The sequence below is a fragment of the Anarhichas minor genome, unplaced genomic scaffold (assembly GCF_050575085.1).
Source record: "Anarhichas minor isolate MPS153535 unplaced genomic scaffold, ASM5057508v1 ptg000028l, whole genome shotgun sequence".
NCBI lineage: Eukaryota > Metazoa > Chordata > Actinopteri > Perciformes > Anarhichadidae > Anarhichas > Anarhichas minor.
The window spans coordinates 9,789,691-9,809,959 of NW_027466474.1; the positions used below are offsets into that span (position 1 = coordinate 9,789,691).

The 20,269-nt window shown below is 43.2% G+C and overlaps 3 protein-coding genes across 3 annotated transcripts; 2 read left to right on the forward strand and 1 right to left on the reverse strand.

The window, feature by feature from the left end:
• Window positions 1–215: 215 nt before the first annotated feature.
• On the forward strand, window positions 216–5,290 carry rbm22 (RNA binding motif protein 22). Its single transcript, XM_076103377.1, has 11 exons — window positions 216–330; window positions 1,568–1,621; window positions 1,724–1,753; window positions 1,878–2,010; window positions 2,124–2,224; window positions 2,495–2,667; window positions 2,818–3,018; window positions 3,202–3,366; window positions 3,836–3,924; window positions 4,269–4,397; window positions 4,586–5,290. Exons 1-11 carry the CDS (start codon window positions 277–279, stop codon window positions 4,738–4,740), a joined length of 1,284 nt encoding a protein of 427 aa, XP_075959492.1. The 5' UTR covers window positions 216–276; the 3' UTR covers window positions 4,741–5,290.
• On the reverse strand, window positions 5,165–10,180 carry LOC142962750 (myozenin-2-like). Its single transcript, XM_076103378.1, has 6 exons — window positions 10,096–10,180; window positions 9,479–9,575; window positions 8,278–8,441; window positions 7,250–7,403; window positions 6,534–6,717; window positions 5,165–5,918 (listed from the first exon to the last, which is right to left on the reverse strand). Exons 2-6 carry the CDS (start codon window positions 9,567–9,569, stop codon window positions 5,735–5,737), a joined length of 777 nt encoding a protein of 258 aa, XP_075959493.1. The 5' UTR covers window positions 9,570–9,575; window positions 10,096–10,180; the 3' UTR covers window positions 5,165–5,734.
• A 1,738-nt stretch (window positions 10,181–11,918) lies between these two features.
• LOC142962748 (soluble guanylate cyclase 88E-like) lies at window positions 11,919–19,113 on the forward strand. Its single transcript, XM_076103376.1, has 18 exons — window positions 11,919–12,038; window positions 12,247–12,387; window positions 12,812–12,951; window positions 13,091–13,225; window positions 13,483–13,606; window positions 13,698–13,817; window positions 13,940–14,024; window positions 14,361–14,447; window positions 15,279–15,396; window positions 15,999–16,128; window positions 16,317–16,463; window positions 16,934–17,080; window positions 17,171–17,327; window positions 17,409–17,518; window positions 17,610–17,699; window positions 18,349–18,495; window positions 18,607–18,717; window positions 18,862–19,113. Exons 1-18 carry the CDS (start codon window positions 11,919–11,921, stop codon window positions 19,009–19,011), a joined length of 2,259 nt encoding a protein of 752 aa, XP_075959491.1. The 3' UTR covers window positions 19,012–19,113.
• Window positions 19,114–20,269: the final 1,156 nt, after the last annotated feature.

The window sequence follows — 20,269 nt, forward strand, 5'->3', positions numbered from 1 at the left end:
TAAAGGCCTATCATATCTCTGTGTATTGTGAGATGTAAAGTTACCACAGTAAAAATACACCGTTGATGTCAGTTACTTGTGGTACACATCAAGTATTTCTACTTTCCCAATATTCATATTTGCTTCTTATATTTTACATTTTCTTCATTATTATGTCTGATAGTTTATTGAAATAGGGCGACACCCTAAGGTGAAACGTGGCTCTCTGCTGCGGTGCATTGTGGTCTGATACTTCTTGTGTCGTCGGTTGGCTCCGTTTGGCTCACATTCTGCAAAATGGCGACGTCCCTAGGATCCAACACCTACAATAGACAGAACTGGGAAGACGCGGTACGTTCAATTGGCAACATAGTTTACTCTACAGAGCGTATAACTAAAACACAGCACTTTCCAGTTAAATTATGGGAAGTAACATAACCATGAAATCTACCAGTTTGCCACAATTTCCCCCGGTTTGCCCAGTAGCTAGCTAACTAGCTAGCTAGGCTACTGTTAGCTAACGCTAGCTAGTAAAAGCGTGGCTGCTGCCTTCCTAAAACGTATATTAGCTACAGTATAAACGTTAATTCACACAGCATCACAGTTTCATCTGGACCCAAATGTTATGAACAATAACATCTAAGAGTGACATTTAAAGAAGCACTCAGTTAATTTGACCGTAACATGTTTTGTGCTAAAGTTAGCTATCTGAGCTAGTTGAGGCTAGCACTAGCAGGCTAACAATAATATATAGTGTTATATCGGTTAACGCTAACAAGTTCCATTTCCATTCATTCCGGATTATGCGGAATCGAGACAATCCGACACACCATAATGTTGTTGTCTGTGGATTTGCTAGCTCCTCGGCAGTTGTAAACTATTGTCATTAAGTTGGAACCGTTTTGTTAACGTTAGCTTAGCAAGCGCTTACAGGAAAGGACCAAATCCGCTCGCCTGACAGGTCTCAACTCTATATTACGACTCATGGAAACATCAGAAGAAATGTGCTATACACAGTTCTTCATGCACAGCAATATTGTAACCGTGCTTGATTCTAGTCATTGTAGTGTAAAACGAGCTGATGTAACCATACATATGAGCAAAATAGTTGTTGTAATATCTACCAAAATCTTAACCATTTATTGCACTATTTGTGCATCAAGCAACAGTATTTTGGATCCTCTTAAAATATCTGTAACCCTACTATATAAGGCAACAAATCCGTTTCCTCTCTGGAGTCATGACACAACAGAACCTCTGGCCAATGTTGGTTTTATTAACACACTGGACTATAAACTTTGCAACACTATACTTAGCTGCTTATATTTCGGTGTTTGGCTGATGCTGTCAGTGGGATGGATTAAGAAGAGGTCATTTTCAGCAGCTAGCACCTAAGATTGAAACTGCATCCTTCGACAGATGGCAAAGTAGAAGTGAGCAAGTCCCATTCGCCCTGTATTCACACGTGCAACATTGCCAAGGTGCCCACTGCAAAAAGTGAAGCAGAATTTAATGCATCAGAGGACTGTTGGATGAATAACAGATATGATTCTTGGTCTTAAATTAATGTTTTCCTTTTTTCTTTCAGGATTTTCCAATTCTGTGTCAGACATGTTTAGGAGAAAACCCTTACATCCGTATGGTGAGTTTACTTACTGTGCATCATAATGATTTGGACGATATTTTCTTGTGTTGATAACCAATCAGTGTGCTGGCTCAAATGTGTTCATGCTTTGTTTTATAGACCAAGGAGAAGTATGGTAAAGAATGCAAGGTATGTTTTGCAATAATATATTAAGTCTTTGTTATGCAGTTCACAGCAAAGTTTAGATTAAACCTGTGACACTATATTACAAGTTCACGTATGTATTCATTTATTTTCTTTCTTTGCCCGACAGATTTGTGCGCGGCCGTTTACTGTGTTCCGATGGTGTCCGGGGACACGAATGCGCTTCAAGAAGACGGAGGTCTGTCAGACCTGCAGTAAAATGAAGAATGTTTGTCAGACATGTCTGCTGGACCTGGAGTATGGTGAGTCTCTGCAACTAACTCCTTGTAATTTGTCATCGTCATTTGGCCTGTGTACATTTTCTTATTGAAGTATAAGTTTGTTTTACCCTCTTGTCACACCTTGTGTTTTACAGGTTTGCCTATTCAGGTCAGAGACACTGGGCTCTCAGTAAAAGATGAGGTTCCCAAGTCAGATGTGAACAAGGAGTACTACACACAGAACATGGAGAGAGAGGTAACATTGCTTTCTGATGCAGGCAAAAATGTGTGTTCTGTTTGTTGTGATACAGCTACAAAAGCTAAAATTAACACTGAATTCTTCGTCCTCAATTTCAAGTCCTTAAATAGTGAGTATCCGGTCCAATATGTGTATTTCAAGAATTTCTGTTTCTTACAGAATAGGAACGGTTTTCAGGACAGGACATGCTTATTAAGTTGTTATTTTTTTAAATGGTTTCTTTTTTTGGTCAATCCTTTGTGCTTATTTGGTCTTCTGTGTTACTAGATAGCCAATACTGATGGCACACGGCCAGTGGGCCAGTTGGGTAAAGCGCCCAGCTCGAGTGATATGTTGCTGAAACTGGCCCGGACCACTCCATACTACAAGAGGAACCGGCCGCACATCTGCTCCTTCTGGGTGAAGGGGGAGTGTAAGAGAGGGGAGGAGTGTCCCTATAGGTGAGCGACACTTCATGAAAAGGCCTGCAGCTGCAGTTCCTTGTGTTTTATGTATGAATTTGACATTATTTATTAATTACCTATTACCAAAGGGAATATAGAAATTGTTTTTTCTTGTGGTTCAGTTACTGTTGTCCTTTACACACACAGGCACGAGAAGCCCACAGATCCCGATGATCCTCTAGCCGACCAGAACATCAAAGACCGTTACTACGGCATCAATGACCCAGTAGCAGACAAGCTGCTGAAACGGGCCTCAACTATGCCCCGACTGGACCCACCCGACGACAAGTCTATCTCCACCCTCTACATCGGGGGTTTGGGAGATACCGTCACTGATGGAGAGCTCAAGTAAGAATACTTTTCCCCCTCTAAATACAATTGTACAACCCCCTGAGGCCACTGAGGGCGGGGTTTACTCATTTTGGGAATATAGTAGAATGTTCATCGTCATAAAAGGACTGATGGTACAGTTTTAAACCTTCCAACTTCCAGTGTTTTTGATCTATTGGACATTCATCTGTTTTATTGCAGGAGTCACTTCTACCAGTTCGGTGAAATTCGCACCATTACCATAGTCCAGAGGCAGCAGTGTGCCTTCATCCAGTTTGCCACTCGGCAGGCAGCTGAAATGGCTGCTGAGAAGTCCTTCAACAAACTCATCATTAATGGACGCAGGCTCACTGTCAAGTGGGGAAGGTAAGAATCTAATCAAGAAGGTAAAAGTCAATCATACGGGCGCTTATCCCCAACCTGACCTCCAGACACTCGCTCCACACTCATGCAGTCATGTATTCTGTAGATGCAACCAGAAAAACCTCATCCTGCCATCTGATCTCTTGGCTTTCATACAGTTACTGGAGCAGCATGGGAGGAGATGTGAAGATTTATAATGATAATTTGCTGATGAAACGCTTGATGATGTCCAGAGAACATGCGTTTGACAGTAACAGTTCCAGGCTGTTACTTTAAAACACACATGCTACCATTACAGTCAAAACTACTGACTGCGGTGCTTTTTAATATATTATCAGACGCTGTAAAAGAGCTTAATGGTAAAGAATGTGTGCAGGACACCTTTCTTTTCATTCACACTGTTCAGTGACGTTAAACAAAGTAAGTGAGGTGATTATTATATACAGTATAACTTGTATTGTTGTTGTTTTAGGTCTCAGGCAGCAAGAGGGAAGGAGGGTATCAAAGATGGCATCAGTGAGATGGGCACCAGACTGGACCCTGTACCTGGACTGCCTGGAGGTGAGTCTGCACACACGGGGAGGTTTAGGATTGCTGTGTGTACTCATAGTGACGCAGTCTGTAATGTCAACATAGTGTCATGAGTTTTCCTGCTCTCTCTGGTCATATATATATATATATATATATATATATATATATATATATATATATATATATATATATATATATATATATATATATATATATATATATATATATATATATATATATATATATATATATATATATATATATATATATATATATATATATACTAGGAAATGATTGATAGTGGAAATAAATTGTGCTGAAATGTATTAGTTTGTCATTTAGTTTCTTAAATTCTATTTTTCTTTGTGCTGTAGCTCTCCCTCCACCACCAGCTTTGGATGAAGAAGCTCCAGCAAACTACTTCAACCTGGACCCCGGCACCTCTCCTGCAGTCCTGAACATTGCTCTGCCTCCACCTCCAGGCATCAACCCGCCTCCTCCAGGTAAACTCTCATACAACCCGTAACATGTCAAATATACAATGCTCACTAAGAATAATGCTGATCTGTTTTATACGTTTACACCGTTTATATGAGCAAAGAATAATTTATTTATATGACATAAATTATTTAAACACTGAGAATATATATGCCTAATGCTGTATTCCTTTATTTTTCATCTGCTCAAACAGGTTTTGGCCCTCCAATGTTTCACCCCATGGGTCACATGGCTCCACCTATGCCCCCTCCAATGAGCATGAGACCACCTGGTCAGATCCACTACCCCTCTCAGGATCCTCAGCGCATGGGTGCCCATGCTGCACATGGCTCTCGTCATGGCGAATAGCTGCTGGAGTGAAGTTCTACTGCGACTAGGTGTCATTGTTTTCCTTACGCCGGACCCGGTCGGGTGCTTTCAGTGGGCCTGAAACCGGCAGACTACTTCTGGGAGAAAACAGTTATGTCCTACTGGATAACATTGATTTAATTAGGCCACCTGCAGTGAATGAAATGAACCAGCACCATCAGTGTCCGGAGAGACGAGAACCAAGATATCACAAGACGACTTTGTCACTAGTCGGAGTTAAAATGTACCAGAGTGGCTTCGGCAGACTTGAGAGTACTGACCAATGTGATCAGAGCCATATAGTTTTTGAAGGCTCCTGTGGCTGGAGCGTTGTACATATAGAAAGGTATACTGTCAGTTAAACCTGTATTTGTCTCATTGTGCAACACGGATAAGAATCCTGAGCAGCATTTTTAAACTTGTTCATTTTCAGTTTCTTTTTTATTTGACACAATCTTAATATCCTACAGCATAATGACTTTGTTTATTGTAAGGCTTTCTTTGAATGTTCTTTTTACTAGTCATTAAAATGATGCAATTTTGTCATTGATCATTGCAGCGTACATATTTGTCATTACTAATTGTGTTGTTTAAGGGCAGGGTTATCTCCTATTGCTCTCACACATAACAGGAGACAAATGGGGAAAAGATGTAAAGTCAGTGTGACACTTATCAGATGAAGACTGGGAGTTGGAAAAGAAGGGTGTTGGGTATTGACATTGACGGGATCAGGTACTGCTACGGATAACAAGGAAACCAAGCTGTTCAACCTGTGACAGCACTGTTGGCCTCTACTGTGCTAATGAAATGATTCAGCAGTCTTTGGAGTTTAGCTCATCTGGTCAAACCTCTCAGCAGTAGCAAACCACTTTAACTATCATGCAGGAGTGGTTTTCTCTCCTTCCTGCAGTGCCCACCGATTAGCAGAGGGATCATCTTTGTTGGAAGAGAGCAGCAAGCATAGGGTCGGTTCTTTAGTGGATCAGCCCCCTTTTCATAGTTCATTAGATTCAGGGTTGTAATCAATACCCCATCCCCTGGGTGCTCTGTTGAAGTTGGTCTGTGGACACATGCGGCCCAGAGCGATGCCGGGCAGCTTCTGGGATTCCACTGCCTCGAAGCCAATCGCTGGGATCACCCTCTCGCTGACCGCAGCTCCGCAGAATGGCATGGCAGACCTGAGGGACAGAGAGGAGTTGTCACTTAGAGCTGAATGCGTTATCTCATGGTGTTTGCAGAATATGACCCGAGGCTGCTCTGACAGTTGAGGTTTAATTAAGGCTTCACAATTTCATAATTATCTGAAGGGCGTAAACGGATCCCTCGACAGGTTCAGACTGGCTGGCAGAAAACAGTGATTGACAGCCGTAATTGAGTAAAGTCTGAGTTTGTCTTTCATATATTCTCCATCTGCCAAAGCGTAACCTTTGTACTGCCTCGCTTGTGTGACGCAATTCCTTGTGTGCCACAAGAAAATTGATTCCCTTCCGTGCGTAATATGTCTTGTGGGGTGGTATTAAAAGCTAGCATCCCCCAAGTGGATCATCTTTCAAGAGCCGGTGTTCAAAATAGCCGTCACACAGCCACACTGCAAGGAGGTGCAAGGCAGATATTCTTTTTCAAACTGGAAACATGGAGTGCAGCCGAGGGAAGTGCTGATTGTGATGGATCACGTGGTGAGGTCATTTCTGGGTCTATTTTACACCTGTGCTTCCAGCTGACCAGGGTTTAACAAATCAGGATTTATGTGAGTGAAGTTTGCAGCAGCAGCAGATGTGGACAGGCAGATGTACCTGTTGAAGCTCCTGTAGTTGGAAGGCTGTTGTCTTTGTGGGAGCTGGGGCAGCTGGGTGCGGAGGGCTTCCAGGAACTCTATGTTGTCTCCCAAGGATTGGCTCCATGGGGAGCTGTAGGATTTGGGGATGACTGTTGTGTTGAATTTCTCATGAGGAATATCCTTCAGGGGGCCAGAATATCCTGACAGAATCAAGTCGAATGTCATTGATTAATAGTGACATACAGCTATGGGTAAAGTGAAAGCTTTGTTACATTTTGAGGTTTCTTTTAAATTCAGTGTAAGCTTAATAAGACCCCCCTTTGTTCAGAAAAATGGATAGTCTTTTAATTCTGGAAATTAATGACTAAACCCATTAAATAATACAAAAAAGCAAGCCCAAGCAGAGAACAAACACTCCTGTCAACAACAGAACCTACAGTAATTAGATCTCGGTGTGAATCCCCGATAATAAACAGAGCTTAGCTCACTGTCGGTCACATCGTATAAGCAGTGCCTTCTGTCAGGACCAATACACAACAGCACTTACAAAAGATGATCACATAACCACTTTCTGCAAGCTGCCAACTCTCCTGGCACTGACGGTAAGAAAACTAATTGATTTGCTCAATACAGCTTTCTCATGAAACGTAAACACTATCGGATGAAAGCGAGACACAGTGTCCATGCATTGTGGCAGTCTGTGGCTTCCCGCCACCATCTCTTAAGATTTACCTGGAGCGAGCACGTCTGGACTGCCCTTCTTTGCTACAGTCTTCTGGAGGTTCATGACCAGGCTATGCTTACCAGGGATGGAGAAACCCTGGTTCTCTTTTTCTCCCTGTGGCTGAGCGAAGATCTGTGGGGGAGGAAAGGCCTCTGGATGGACCTGGGAGACGGATACAACTAGATGTATAGATCGAACAATTTATTTGTCACATACTCAAAAAAGAAACATGTATACATGTAATATAAGTATGAAAATGTTAAAGTGCATGTGTTGGGTATAGGAGAAATGTGAAATGTTTCTTTCTTTTCCTGTCTGATTAACATCCTGTCTGATTTGCTGGTGTCTATTGACCAGGTATATGGTTCTCTACATTACACACATCATTTCAAAATGAAAGGTATGTGTGTGTGTTGTTTGCCAGTGAAATGCCACACTCAATTATCAATCAGCTGCACCGAGGATGCTCCGGTGAAAACACCTGTAACTTATTAGATCACTTAGCAATCAGCGCTTGAACACTATAAATAGGATTCAGGTGTGCTCTGTGGTCTGCTCAACAAGGGATGGCAATTTACAATATGACGACTATGTTGACGTCATCTTCATTAAAAGTAATTGTGACTGATACTGTTGTGAATATATGAGTAATGAGAATGAACAAATTGCATGTGTGTTCATGATCTATATTTACAGCATGCTACAAATGAAAATTCAAAAAAAACTCCAGAAAATAGTGAGTTATACTAAACATGAGTGTTTTCATGTGGAAATAGCTATAAAGCAAAAATTCCATTTTAAGAAGAGTTCATATAGTTTTGACTTGACGTGTTGGCTTTTGCAAGAGATATAAGATAATTTGCATTGTGTGTTTATGTTTTTGCGTGTAGAATTTCGACAAAGAGGGTCGATTTTTCAGTTGCTAAAATAAATTGTGAGGTCAGAAACAGGTGCGTTACTGTGGGGGTGTAGGTTACAGTAAGGTCAGTGGATAGGAGTCATTGTGTGCTATGTATGCCTTCTCTCAGTTCCTTACAGTGTTGGTGTTGTAGGCGTCGTTAGCAATGTTCTCCAGTGTGAACCTCTCCACCCTCTTCTGTCTCTCCTGAAACATGCGAGAGCCTCGATTAGATGGCAGGTTGAGCTCCTCCATCATCACGTCCTTTGGGATGCTGATCTTCTTCCCGAGGTTCAGACCCTCTGGCACAACACCACAGACAAATGGAGGTGCTTTAATAAGTCATTAAATTGAACATCCTTATGCATTTTCAAAATGGCAGGATCAGAGTACAGAAATCTGTTTGCCGCAGGTTCTTAAGCTGTGTGGCATGGCATCAGGTTAGGTGGTTCCAGCCCTGCATAAATACATCATGACATTTAGTTGTTAGTGCAAAGGCAATATCTATGATAACAGCAACTTCCAGACATTTGGAAAGAGAAGGAAAAACACAGACTAATAAGGACCCTTGGCAAATCCTAATGTCTCTGATCTTCCTGTTTCTGTCGACGTTAAACAGCTGAGGGGCACTGATTAAAAAAATGAAAAAACGTGTGCAGCATCACTAAGTTGGTATCCACACAGCTCAGGGTCTCTTCTCGTGTTGTATCATGGCACGGCGGAGTGCCTGAAATAGCCTCGAGAGGATGTCGAGGGGTGTGTAATGTTTGTTGTGGACCAGGGTTGCATGGGTAACATGGCATAAAAATAAAATCTTTGGATGAAAGACTCATGGAAGAGCGGATGGCACTCTTTTTCACACATAAAAAGTGTAAGGGAAAGTCTGAGCATGTGCCACCCTTGAGGAGCTGCCTTTGATCGGCCTGCGTAAAAAATTCAGCGGTGGGAGTCACATTCTGCTGAGTTTAGGGGACTTGGTTTTCAAAGCCTAGCTGGAGGACAGCGTTAGAAAACAAACTGGGATGGTCCCTGCACGAATGGTTGGAGAATTTCAACAGCACACTGGCACTCCTGGGGTTTGCATGTACAGTACAGCATCGTATGTGTGCCCAGACATTTGATGTTTGGCTCATCTGACAGCCTCGGCTTGCGATCACACACTATGGCAGTTTGAACGTATACACACGGGAGCATACCGATCTGTTAAAGATATGTTAACCAGTATGTAAACTACCACGTTCGTTAGTTTAGTTCTAAATATTATGTGTATGTGAGTTCGGTACTGACACAGACTGGAATCTGATATCAAATCAATGCATCTCAACCCATCAGCACTTACCTCCCCTGGCCTCCTTACACAGAGCCTGAGCCTGCAACATCCTCTGCTTAGTCACGTCATCCAGGCCTGACTGCATCATCATCATCATCATCTTCCTCTAATGGACATGTGAATAATTATTGTTCAGGATTTTTGTTTGTTTTTATTCTCCTAGTTTAATATACCACCTTTAATTAATATATCATTTACCACTGCAAATCTCTTTTAGGACTAAAAATACAAGTCCTAAATTATAAGTTATATTTAGGGCATGACTAAATTACTCCGGTCATGTGCTTCGACTTCAAGGGTCCAGACAATTCCTTAGCTGTTATCTTGATTAAGTTTCTAAAGTTAAAATTCATATTTGCTACTTATGTGAATTGTCTTTTTTCCCATTAGTTTCATGATTTACTAGAAACATGTGTCACATTGCAGTAAAACCCAAGTACATGTTTAAATATGAAAGCTGTCTCAGCTGTCTCTCCAGCATCATAGAAATGTATATACATTTCATTTAAGGACCTGGAAGCTTCCACACTTTATACTCTTTTCAGTCAGATTGGAAGCAGCGCCTTCTGTCACTGCTTATTTTGACTATTTTTAAAAGCGTGCACTCCCGTCACCTCGGCCCTTACCTGTGTCTCCGGCCGGCCTGTATGCCGAGTGTTGGAGCTGGTCTGGATGGTCGTGTGGTTTATCCCGTACTGGAGCTGGGATGCCTCCACGCTCCACTAGGACTCTCCAGAGGAGGGGCAGCCGGTATAAAACCCACCTCGGGATGCCTCGGGTGCTTACCTCATGGGTTATTTTAGCAGAGGGATATGAAAGTGAGGATGGATGGAGGGAGTTTTTAGGGGGGCCATAAAGGGCGATTAAGGGGAAGAGGCAAGTATAAAGATTTACATCCTGACCTCGAGCCACTTTAATAATAAAAATCTGATCCCCTCTGTGTGTGTGTGTATGTATGTGTGTGTGTGTGTGTGTGGTAACAGCTGCTGTCCAGACAGGGACACTGAGCTCTCAGAGAGGCCAAGAGGCCAAGCTCTCAAGTGTAAACATAGACACACACAAACACAATGTCTATTCCCCCCTTCTGTGAAGCACTTTGTAACTACCCTGCCACATATATGCTTAGTTGCTTTCAAACACACCCGCCATGTGTTTTCCACACAGTTTTACAAGCGCTGCTGTGAAATTGATGAGGTCACTGCGATCAGACGATGTGATTCGGTTTAGAGGTTTAGGGTCAAAGGTTAAACCTTCGACTCCCTTTTCCTTCACACTGGTGAGAGTTTTGGGCATTCTACATACCTCAGTTATTCCGCAGTGTAAAATATGGCAATAAATAACTCAGTGTGTTTGCTATTTTCTTATCGTATGTTCCTTGGGTTACCAACTACTAAGAGTTGTGAATTCTGCATGAACTCACATTTTGCATGACACTAGAAAAATGCCCTTTAACTTTCTATTTAGTTGGCCTTTTTGAAGTCAGGTTAGTCTTTATCGAGCAGCTTCCCCCCCCACAAATTGATTCATTGAGCTCAGCAGGAGCCTGGAAGGAAAAAAAAAAACATTTTCCTTATCCCTGTTGAGATTGGATATTGATTTTGCACCTGCACTGCTCCACAGCACCACCACTATCCCCCCAGTGGGAAGCCTCCCGGCATCTGAAAGAAAATGTGGAGTCATCATGAGTCACAGAAATAAATCTTCAGACACACAATAGAAGTTGAATAGTTGCTGGCCATTAAAGGTTTATTGAAGAGTGTTGGTTCAGTAAAATTTGCTTTATAAAAAGAAGCCACAGGAGGATAGCAGCCTCCTTTAAACATGTAAAAAGCTTTTGTGTGGCAATGTAGCACACTGAGCCTTAGTGTTTAGAATCAATCTGCCACTTCCATTTTATTCCAACCTATTTCTTATTGCAATCCTTTACAAATAAGGGGTTTTATGACAGCGGTGCATTGATAATTCAGTGATTTTTCTTGAAAAGGACAGTAACAAGATTATGAAAACGGGACAAGTTCTTGGGACTGGTGTCATCTGTGTTTGAGAGGTGCAGTGTGTTCATGTCACATAGAGAGAGGTGCACAGCCACCAGGCGCTGACAAGCTGACACAAGAACAAAAGAGGCCCATTCAGACTCAAGGGCTTGTGTGACTATGGCACCTTCAAAACCGTTTGCCCTGTTGGCCTTCAGATGAAACCTTAACTGGCTAGCTTGTCTGAGGGAGTTCAAAACTCCACAGATAGTGTTGATAGGCAAGAATATTCAGTTTATGGCTTTTTATAGCTTCACGCTGAAAGCTAAATGCATTGAAATTCAGCTTGCAGCACTGACAGAGTCATCGTTCTGAACTTTTCTTACTCGCTTGCAGGGGCCTTTGGGAGGGCTGTTGGAAGTCAATCAGTTGGGGAGCCGTCTCGCTCGGTTTGAGCTCCAATCCAGAGAGACAGAATGTACGGGCTGCTGTGTGAGAGTCTTCACGACTTCATCAAAGAGTCGTACGGAGATGATGTGTGGAAGCTGGTCAGAGAGAGAGCAGATGTCAGGTTACACTCTTTTGTCACCCACCAGGTACGGTTTCTGAGATGAATAATATCATCCTGCGTGTGTGCACTGACTGGTAATATATGTGTGAAGGCCGCGTTGTCTGTGTGAATCCAAGTGAATCTGTCTACAGTTTTTGTCACTCTGTCTGAGCTTCGTAGTCCTGATGTCAAGAGAAATACTTTTATATTTAAGGTCTATATATATGTGTGTGTGTGTGTGTGTGTGTCTGCAGGTGTATAGTGAGAGTGTGATTCCCCGTATTGCAAAGGCTGCCAGTGGAGTGACAGGCACGCCCTACAACGAGCTGATGAACTCCTGGGGTGTCTACTTCCTGGGCTTTGTTGGGAAGTACGGCTATGACAGGATCCTCAAGGTGAAAAAAAGAGATCTCAGACTCAAAACTGTCAGAGCTGTGTTGTCTTTTGGTCGATGTGTGAGAATATTATTAACTACCCAGTGAGCTATGTATCCTTAAAACTGCTATTGTGCCGGTGAAATTCTTTTTTTTAGTGTCTCATATATCGTATTGTGTGAAGGAATATATAACTCATGTACAAATCAGTCAAGAGTGGTCACAATGGCAGCAGCAAAGGGCAAGATATCCTGATCTGCCGTCAATTGCATGGCTCAAGCTTCGAAAATGCTCCTCCTTCATAGCTTTTTTGTCCTCAAGCGCAAGCCAAAATAACCCTGATGGTATTAAATTAGTGGAGCGTCTCCTTAAAAGTAGTGTAATATAAATGTAGAGTAACTTTCTAAGACATGACCCGGCTGTCGCTCTCTGTCTCTGCCTTCAGGTGCTGGGCCGTCATGTTCGTGACTTTGTCAATGGCCTTGATAATCTCCACGAGTACCTGCGCTTCAGCTACCCCAAAGTGCAGCCTCCAACCTTCTTCTGCCAGGAGGAGTCCGCCACTGGAGTCACCCTCCACTACAGGTCTGAGACCAGGAGGAGGAGGGAGATTGATAGACTATCAGACATCAGACACAAAGAACAGGGCAAACAGAGAGAGAGAAGGCTGTGTGATTCATTTCTTTCAGACTGGTATTGAATTCAACTGTCTCTCTCTGTGCAGGAGTAAGCGCAAAGGCTATCTGCACTACGCCATGGGTCAGCTGAGGCAGATGGGGAAACAGTTCTACGACACCGACATCCATGTGGAGGTGCTGTCTGAACAGTTGGTCGGAGACTACTCCCACGTCACAATGAGGTACACACACACACACAACACACACACACACACACACACACACACACACACACACATTATGAGAGATAATATCAGTCACTGAAGAATGAATACACGATTTCCTGATAATGCTTGTGTACTTTTAATGCAAGTTTACTTGCAGCAGAGTATTCTTTACCGTGTTGTGTTGGAACTTTAACTGAAGTAAAAGAACAGAATACTTCTTCCACCACAGTTTATACTTCACTAAACATATTGATCTGTGTGTGTTTGTGTAGGCTGAACTTTGACAACTCAGCCTATCGCTACATCATGAAGGAGGATGAGGAGGAGCAAGAAATTCTGCCCATGACCTCAGACTTCTTCTTTGAGGTCTTCCCCTTTAACATTGTCTTCAGACAGGTAAGCCTTTTGAGTTACATCCCTAACCTCACCTAATGAATGAAATGAAGCGTAAAATAAATAAAATCACTGCAATTGTTTGACTCTTGAGGACATGGTGGTGCATAACGTTGGCTCGGGCTTGTCCACTGTCTTCCCTGATCTGGACGGGAAGAAGATCACTGATGCCTTCCTGCTGGCTCGCCCCCTAGTGGAGTTCATCTGGAACAATGTCAGCCATCACTTCACATGTCCCCGTTTAACGACAGCATTCCACATATAAGTCACAATGCATCTGTTTTGAACAGCACACTGATGAACGCTGATAATACTAACTTGGAAATCTATACACAGATCATCTCCCACCCCAACAACCTGTTTGAGATCATGTCCAAGGAGCCTGTGAAAAGAGAGAGGAACCTTCACAACCGAGTCCAGAGTAAGCAAACACTTGCAGGGGTGTGTGTCTGATGGGCCAGAACTAGCTGGCTTGTGGACAGATCAATTTCCCTGCCTTTAGTTGCGAAAAACACGCTCAATTTCAGTTTCATTGAATAAAATAAAAAAGAGCAGGTGTGCAGTAAAACACACATGGATGAGTGGATGTTGAGAGTTTAGAAGGTCTTGCAGTTGCAGAAATGGAATTGTTTGATGCCTTGATTCAACTTAAATTGATTGAATTTAGGGGATCTGATCCCAGCCCTGGTTGTCATGGTTGGGGGGTGTGAATATGAATGTTTATGGCTCCGACAGTTCAGCCTGTTTGTTTCCACAGATTCTGACTATGAGAATGCCAATCGCACGGCTGACGTAGATGTGGAGCTCATGGCTTTCCAGTCCATCATTGAAAGTGACTACAAAGGTCGTGACTTTTCTGTTCTCTAAAAAGACAAGACCTGCAGCACTCTTGCTGATAATGACAAAATAAAACCTATTAAAGACACAGACACATTTGGAATACAAAAGAATTCTTGTTGGGAGTTTGGGAGTTGATGGGAAGTTTGATACCACTGCAATGTGAAGCTGTAGCCAGCAGCAGGTTAGCTAAGCTTAGCATTACGTTGGGAAACAGCTAGCATGGCTCTGTTCAAAGGCAACAAAGCTGCATTTAAAAAAACAAAACATTTTATACCTTGTTTTTTTTTTTTTTAGAAAAGCAAAAGTGAAAAAGAGAGAATTTATGATTGTATGGGGGGGGGGGGGGGGGGGGGGGGCATGGGGGAGGGGCTCCCTCTAGGCTGGGACCAATTACCTTCTAAAGTCTTGTGTTCACTGTGTGGCTGCCAGGCAACCAGCAGACACACCAGGAAGTCACTCCCCCCCCCCCCCCCCCCCCCCCCCAAGAAGTAGTCCAGCACAGAACCCAGTGAAAGCCATTCAGTGTCGTTACCTTAAGACAGAGTCAGGTTTGCTGTTTCCCCTGTTTCCAGTCACAATGCTAAGCTTACGCTAAACGGCTGCTGGCTTCAGCTTCATACTGAACATACAGATATGAGAGTGTTACTGATCTTCTCATCACTGTTAGCAAAAAAGCAAACAAGCGTATTTCCCAAATAGTTGAACGATAATAAACGGCCAAATCCATTAGGATGACATTGTTAACACAGTGCAGTCATTATCTACAGCTGAAATGTAACCTGAACACCTCTCTAAACGTTTGTCTTGTTGGCTTTTCATCGTGCTCCTCTTTTAGACGGTAACAGCGCTAATGCGTTGGAGAACTTGGGCGATGGGAGCCGCTGCCTTAAACTAAAAGGACAAATGAGATACATGCCAGAGTGGGAGTCCATCATCTTCCTGGGAACCCCTGTGTAAGGCCCACAAACACACACATGCACACACATACGCACACACACGCACACACACATCATAGACACTGATATTTAATAAAACGCTACCGTTGAAAAGTAAAACATTCTAAAAAGCTGAATTAGGAGGCTGGAAATGAAAGCCTGGGCAGTGAATCAGGGGCCCATTCTAACAGCACTTACCATGCATGAAATGAGCTGCTAATTAGCTTGTAATCAGACAGTGCAGCTCTTGTGAGCCTAATGGAAACACATTTGCAATTGAGAGTGTTTTCCTCAGAGTACATTACCAAAACATCCCCCGCCTCTTCTCAAACATTTTGTTTTGCAAGTAAATCTCCTCATGCCTGTATTGACAAAACTACTCAAATGTTAAATGCCACATCGCACTGCTTACATTATTCATACTGTAGGAAACTAAAAATAATATCTCTCACAATCACTGTCTTTTAATTGTTAGACTTCTATAGACACTGCTATTGTTATTTCTAAATGCAGTGTTTTAGTATATTGTTATTATCATTGTTAGAATTTGTCTTTTTGACATTTTTTTCTGTAACTGTCTGTGTGTGTGTGTGTGTGTGTGTGAGTGTGTGTGTGTCTAGAATGGAGAGTCTGAGTGCTATGTTCAAGACTGGCCTGTACATCAATGACCTGAGCATGCACGACTCCAGCAGAGACCTGGTGCTGGCGGGCACGCAGCAGTCCGAGGAGCTGAAGAGAGCTCTCGTACAGGTACACTCTGCCAACATGCAGCTGCATTTTACATGTGTGATCAGCTCACTTGTCACTCTGCAAAGTTGCTCTGAAGCCCTTCTTTCAGTCTGGCAGCCCCAGCTCACCCACCGCCCGCGGACGTGAGATGAAAGAAACAGACACAAACTTACGGTGTTATTCTGTTTTATTTCCCATTGTGAGCGCAGGAGCAAAAGAAGTCCAGCAAGCTGGAGGAGAGCATGAAGATGTTGGACTATGAGATGAAGAAGACGGATGACCTCCTGTACAGGATGATTCCTAAGCCAGTGGCCAAGAGGCTGCGCAAAGGAGAGCCGGCTGTGAACACTTGCGAGGTCAGGATTGTATCATACTGTATATATATATATATATATATATATATATATATATATATGCCACTATAGTTTAACACCTAAAGCACCAAAAAACAACAGAAGCGAAACTAAGCTGAAGCTGTATAGCTTCATATTTATCATACAAGAGACAAATACAGACATATCAGTCTTCTCAAGTAAATCATGAATGTGCACTGAAACACATCTATCAATCATCTGCTAGTTATATAAGTTTTTTCTTTGCTCAATGTAGATAGTGACAGATACCTAGACACACACACACAAACACACACATTCATACAAATGTTTCTATTTGAGAGTCTCTGCTGGAGTAAAATTCAGGTAAATTGAGAGTGACTTCCTGATAACAGTGTGGTCACAAAATATGGCCTATGAAGGCCTGACTAGTGTGTGTGTGTGCAGTATATCAACATGCATACTCATCAACACCCTTGTCTCTTTTCTCCCAGGTGTTCCCAGATGTGACCATTCTTTTCAGCGATGTCGTGGGATTTACGCGCATTTGCAGCCACATCACTCCGATGCAGGTGGTCTCCATGCTAAACACCATGTACACGCTGTTTGACACGCTCAGCGAGAAGCACCGCGTCTTCAAGGTTTGCGTGTGAATCTCCCGTAGTCTGATATGGGCCTACTTTATCTACAAAGTGCTGCTGCATGAGAGCTGCTGTTCCTCTCGTTTCCAGGTCGAGACCATTGGAGATGCCTACATGGTGGTGGCCGGGACGCCGGAGAAGACAACGTTTCACGCTCACAACATTTGTGACATGGCCCTGGACATGGTGCGCTCCATAGATCACCTGAAAGACCCCTCTAATGGCAACCACATACAGATTCGTGTCGGTGGGTAGAACGCGTGAGGACATATTTGTGTGGCTACGGCGGTGTTTGACTGAGTGAAGTAACGTGTTGTTCTGGTTGCAGGGATCCACTCTGGGATGGTTGTGGCAGGTGTGGTGGGACATAAGATGCCACGTTACGGTCTGCACGGTGACACAGTCCACACTGCGTCAGCCATGGAGAGCAATGGAAAGGTGGGGAAGCTAAGTCTGTATATATGACGACTTAAGTAAGAGCTCTCTGTGCTTTTGTTATAACTGCCTGGTCTTCCTTTATCTCATTTAGGAGATGCAGATTCAGCTCACCAGCGCCACCTACGAGCACCTGAAAGGAAGTCACTTTATTTTTGAAAGGAGGGGCACCATTACCATCAAGGTTAGGGGTCCAAACGGTTGCCAACACAACTACGCTCAACACATTAATTACCTTCACTCAGCCAATATGGCAACATATAATTAATATGATTTGGTGTTGAACATGTGAGCAACACACAGTGATGATGTGGCTCAGAGCGGTCTGAACGCCTCCAATTAAAAGTAAATACATGATACCTGCACATTATTATACACAAATTTGAAACTAAACTTTGAGACTGTAATTTGCGAGTATTTTGTGTATCAGCAATCAGACATAATACACATTTCTGAATCTTTGAACTATATGAAAATATAATAACTCACAATGTTTTGACTCTGGGGAGTCAGTATGTAATGTTTAGAGCTGGTAGTTGCAGCTTGCTTGTTGAATAACCAGTCTGTTTTATCACTGGGTCTGACTTTGAGGCTGTACATTCAGTGATAATGCCCAAAACTCCCAGAGGTTTCTAAGGCAGCCGATTACAGGCGCCAATCTCAGAAAAGCAAGAGCAACTCATTTTTCATCAGGGTATTCTGAATATTGGAACCTGCCATTGTACTCCACTCAGAAACAGTAACTGTGCCTTTGAGCACATGCCTTTAAATATTTGTGGATATATGTTCCGAACCTTATTCTCACTTTTATTTTTCTCTTTGTCCATTTTTAGGGGAATGTTGAAATTGAGACCTACTGGCTGAAGGGAAAGAGGGACAAAGACGGGAACGCTCAGGCTGCGTGTCCTCAGTTTGAGACCCAGACCATCAGTAAGGTGAACCTATCAAGCCCCGAGGCCACAGGAGAGAAGGAGGGAGTGGTAAGAATTCAGCAAAGACACCCTTGAATGGTTTACACTCTCATGTGCTTCATTGCCACCACCACCATCATCATCACCATCATCTCTGATTCCCTGAGTTTTTGTCCCCAGGGTCCCCCGCTGGTGGCAGGGCGAGACGAGGATGATGTGAAGTCTATTCGCTCTCATCGTATCAAGATGGAGATTTCAGGCCATTCTCTGAAGGAGACGTCTGTTCAGAAGGTGAATGGGAATTATTGGTGCCAAGACTTTGAATGACTCTGATTTAACTTCAACTTCTAATTATTTTTTCCATCCATACCCGTCACTACGATTCTTCCCCTGTTCTTTTGTAATTTGTAACTAAATGAACGGCTCCTTCCCAAGTCCCACTATAAGGATGCCTTGCAGGACGACCTCCAGGACGCTCACCTGGAACTGGACTCCCCCGAGTCTGACGGCAGACACTCCATCATGAACTCCCCCGACGGCTCCTGTGACTCCCCCAGCAAGAGTGTCACGTGCTCTGTGTCATGAGCCGAAGAGATGCTAGCTGATGCTGGAGCCAGTAATTCATTTGTAATACTGCTTCTAAAAAGCTTTTTGAACACAACACTTAAATGCTAGTTAGGAATGCCATTTTTGCTGATATTTTGGCATCCTTGTGGGGATGCCATGACAATCTCTAATGACGTATTGTTTGTACATGGCCTAGTCTGTAATGCTTGAAATGTTCTAGTGGCCTTGCGTGGTGTTCATCAGTGCTTATTTTGCTCTGACTCTCCAGAAATAAATCATAGCTATCATCATTAACTTCACACTTATACACAACATGTTTTATTACCAAGTGGTCACAAGCTCTGTAAATTCCTGTTGGTTCTGCTGCACCTTGTAGATTTGACATCTAATTTCATCCTCGGAAGAAATCCCTCTGAATCCCTCCTCCGTCCCTCTCCTTCATCCGGCACGTCTGGATTCATTGTTCTTTTGTCAGTCTGGTCAAATACACAGCCACGGCACAGTGTAAACGCTTGTCAGCTCAGTGAAAATAAAGCCGGCAGACTGCTGAGCCGTGCGTGGATCCGTCTGTTTTTGTTTGTCTTGTCACTCAAAGGCACTGGCAGTCAGACTCACATTTACGGTTGCATTTATTGAACACATTTCTCCATGGATATGTTATTATTGTGTCGATGTGTTGTCACGTGAAATGCATGGTTGTGTACCTGCCCTTGTATTTTAGCTTCAAAATGCACCACAACTGTATTTTTTGTAATTATCTTGTGTTAAAACCCTGCTGCTGTTTTATCATCGATCAAATACAGGAACAAATCATCATCTCAGATTTCATGCTTTGTTTTAAGTAAGATAAATTACTTCCTGCCCGATGGTGCTGCGACACATCCTTACATACCACCAGAGCAAGAAGAGTGTAATCCTATCACAGATAGACAGTCAAACATCAGCTATCCTGGTCCAGTGTCCCAGTCAGACAATGTTCCCCGCTGGCTGGTTATCAGAAGAACTGCGCCTATAGGTGGTGTCCTCGCGGTCTACGCTGCCTCCGTTGGCTGTGTGTGAGTCTTTAGGCAATGAACCGATGGAGCAATGAAAGCAGAAGGCGTAGAAGAAGGCGAGCAGGAGCAGGAAGCAGGCGACACAAAAAATGACGACAATCAGGATGGTGTGCACCTGCATGTGCACCTCCTCCCATGGGAGCAGTGTGGTGGTGATCAGGGGGGCCAAGGTGGTCAGGGTAGCATTGAAACTGGGTGGAGGAGGCTTCACGGAGGGCATG

Coding starts and splice junctions, on each gene's coding strand:
- LOC142962750 (XM_076103378.1), bottom strand. CDS start 9,569: ATGATGATGATGATGATGCAGTCAGGCCTGGATGACGTGACTAAGCAG. Junction 8,442..9,478: donor GTGTAAGGAGGCCAGGGGAG/GTAAGTGCTGAT, acceptor GTGTTGTGCCAG/AGGGTCTGAACCTCGGGAAG. Junction 6,718..7,249: donor TCCAGACGTGCTCGCTCCAG/GTAAATCTTAAG, acceptor TGATTCTGTCAG/GATATTCTGGCCCCCTGAAG.
- LOC142962748 (XM_076103376.1), top strand. CDS start 11,919: ATGTACGGGCTGCTGTGTGAGAGTCTTCACGACTTCATCAAAGAGTCG. Junction 12,039..12,246: donor ACTCTTTTGTCACCCACCAG/GTACGGTTTCTG, acceptor GTGTGTCTGCAG/GTGTATAGTGAGAGTGTGAT. Junction 17,700..18,348: donor GGGGCACCATTACCATCAAG/GTTAGGGGTCCA, acceptor GTCCATTTTTAG/GGGAATGTTGAAATTGAGAC.
- rbm22 (XM_076103377.1), top strand. CDS start 277: ATGGCGACGTCCCTAGGATCCAACACCTACAATAGACAGAACTGGGAA. Junction 3,925..4,268: donor TGTACCTGGACTGCCTGGAG/GTGAGTCTGCAC, acceptor TTTGTGCTGTAG/CTCTCCCTCCACCACCAGCT. Junction 4,398..4,585: donor CATCAACCCGCCTCCTCCAG/GTAAACTCTCAT, acceptor CTGCTCAAACAG/GTTTTGGCCCTCCAATGTTT.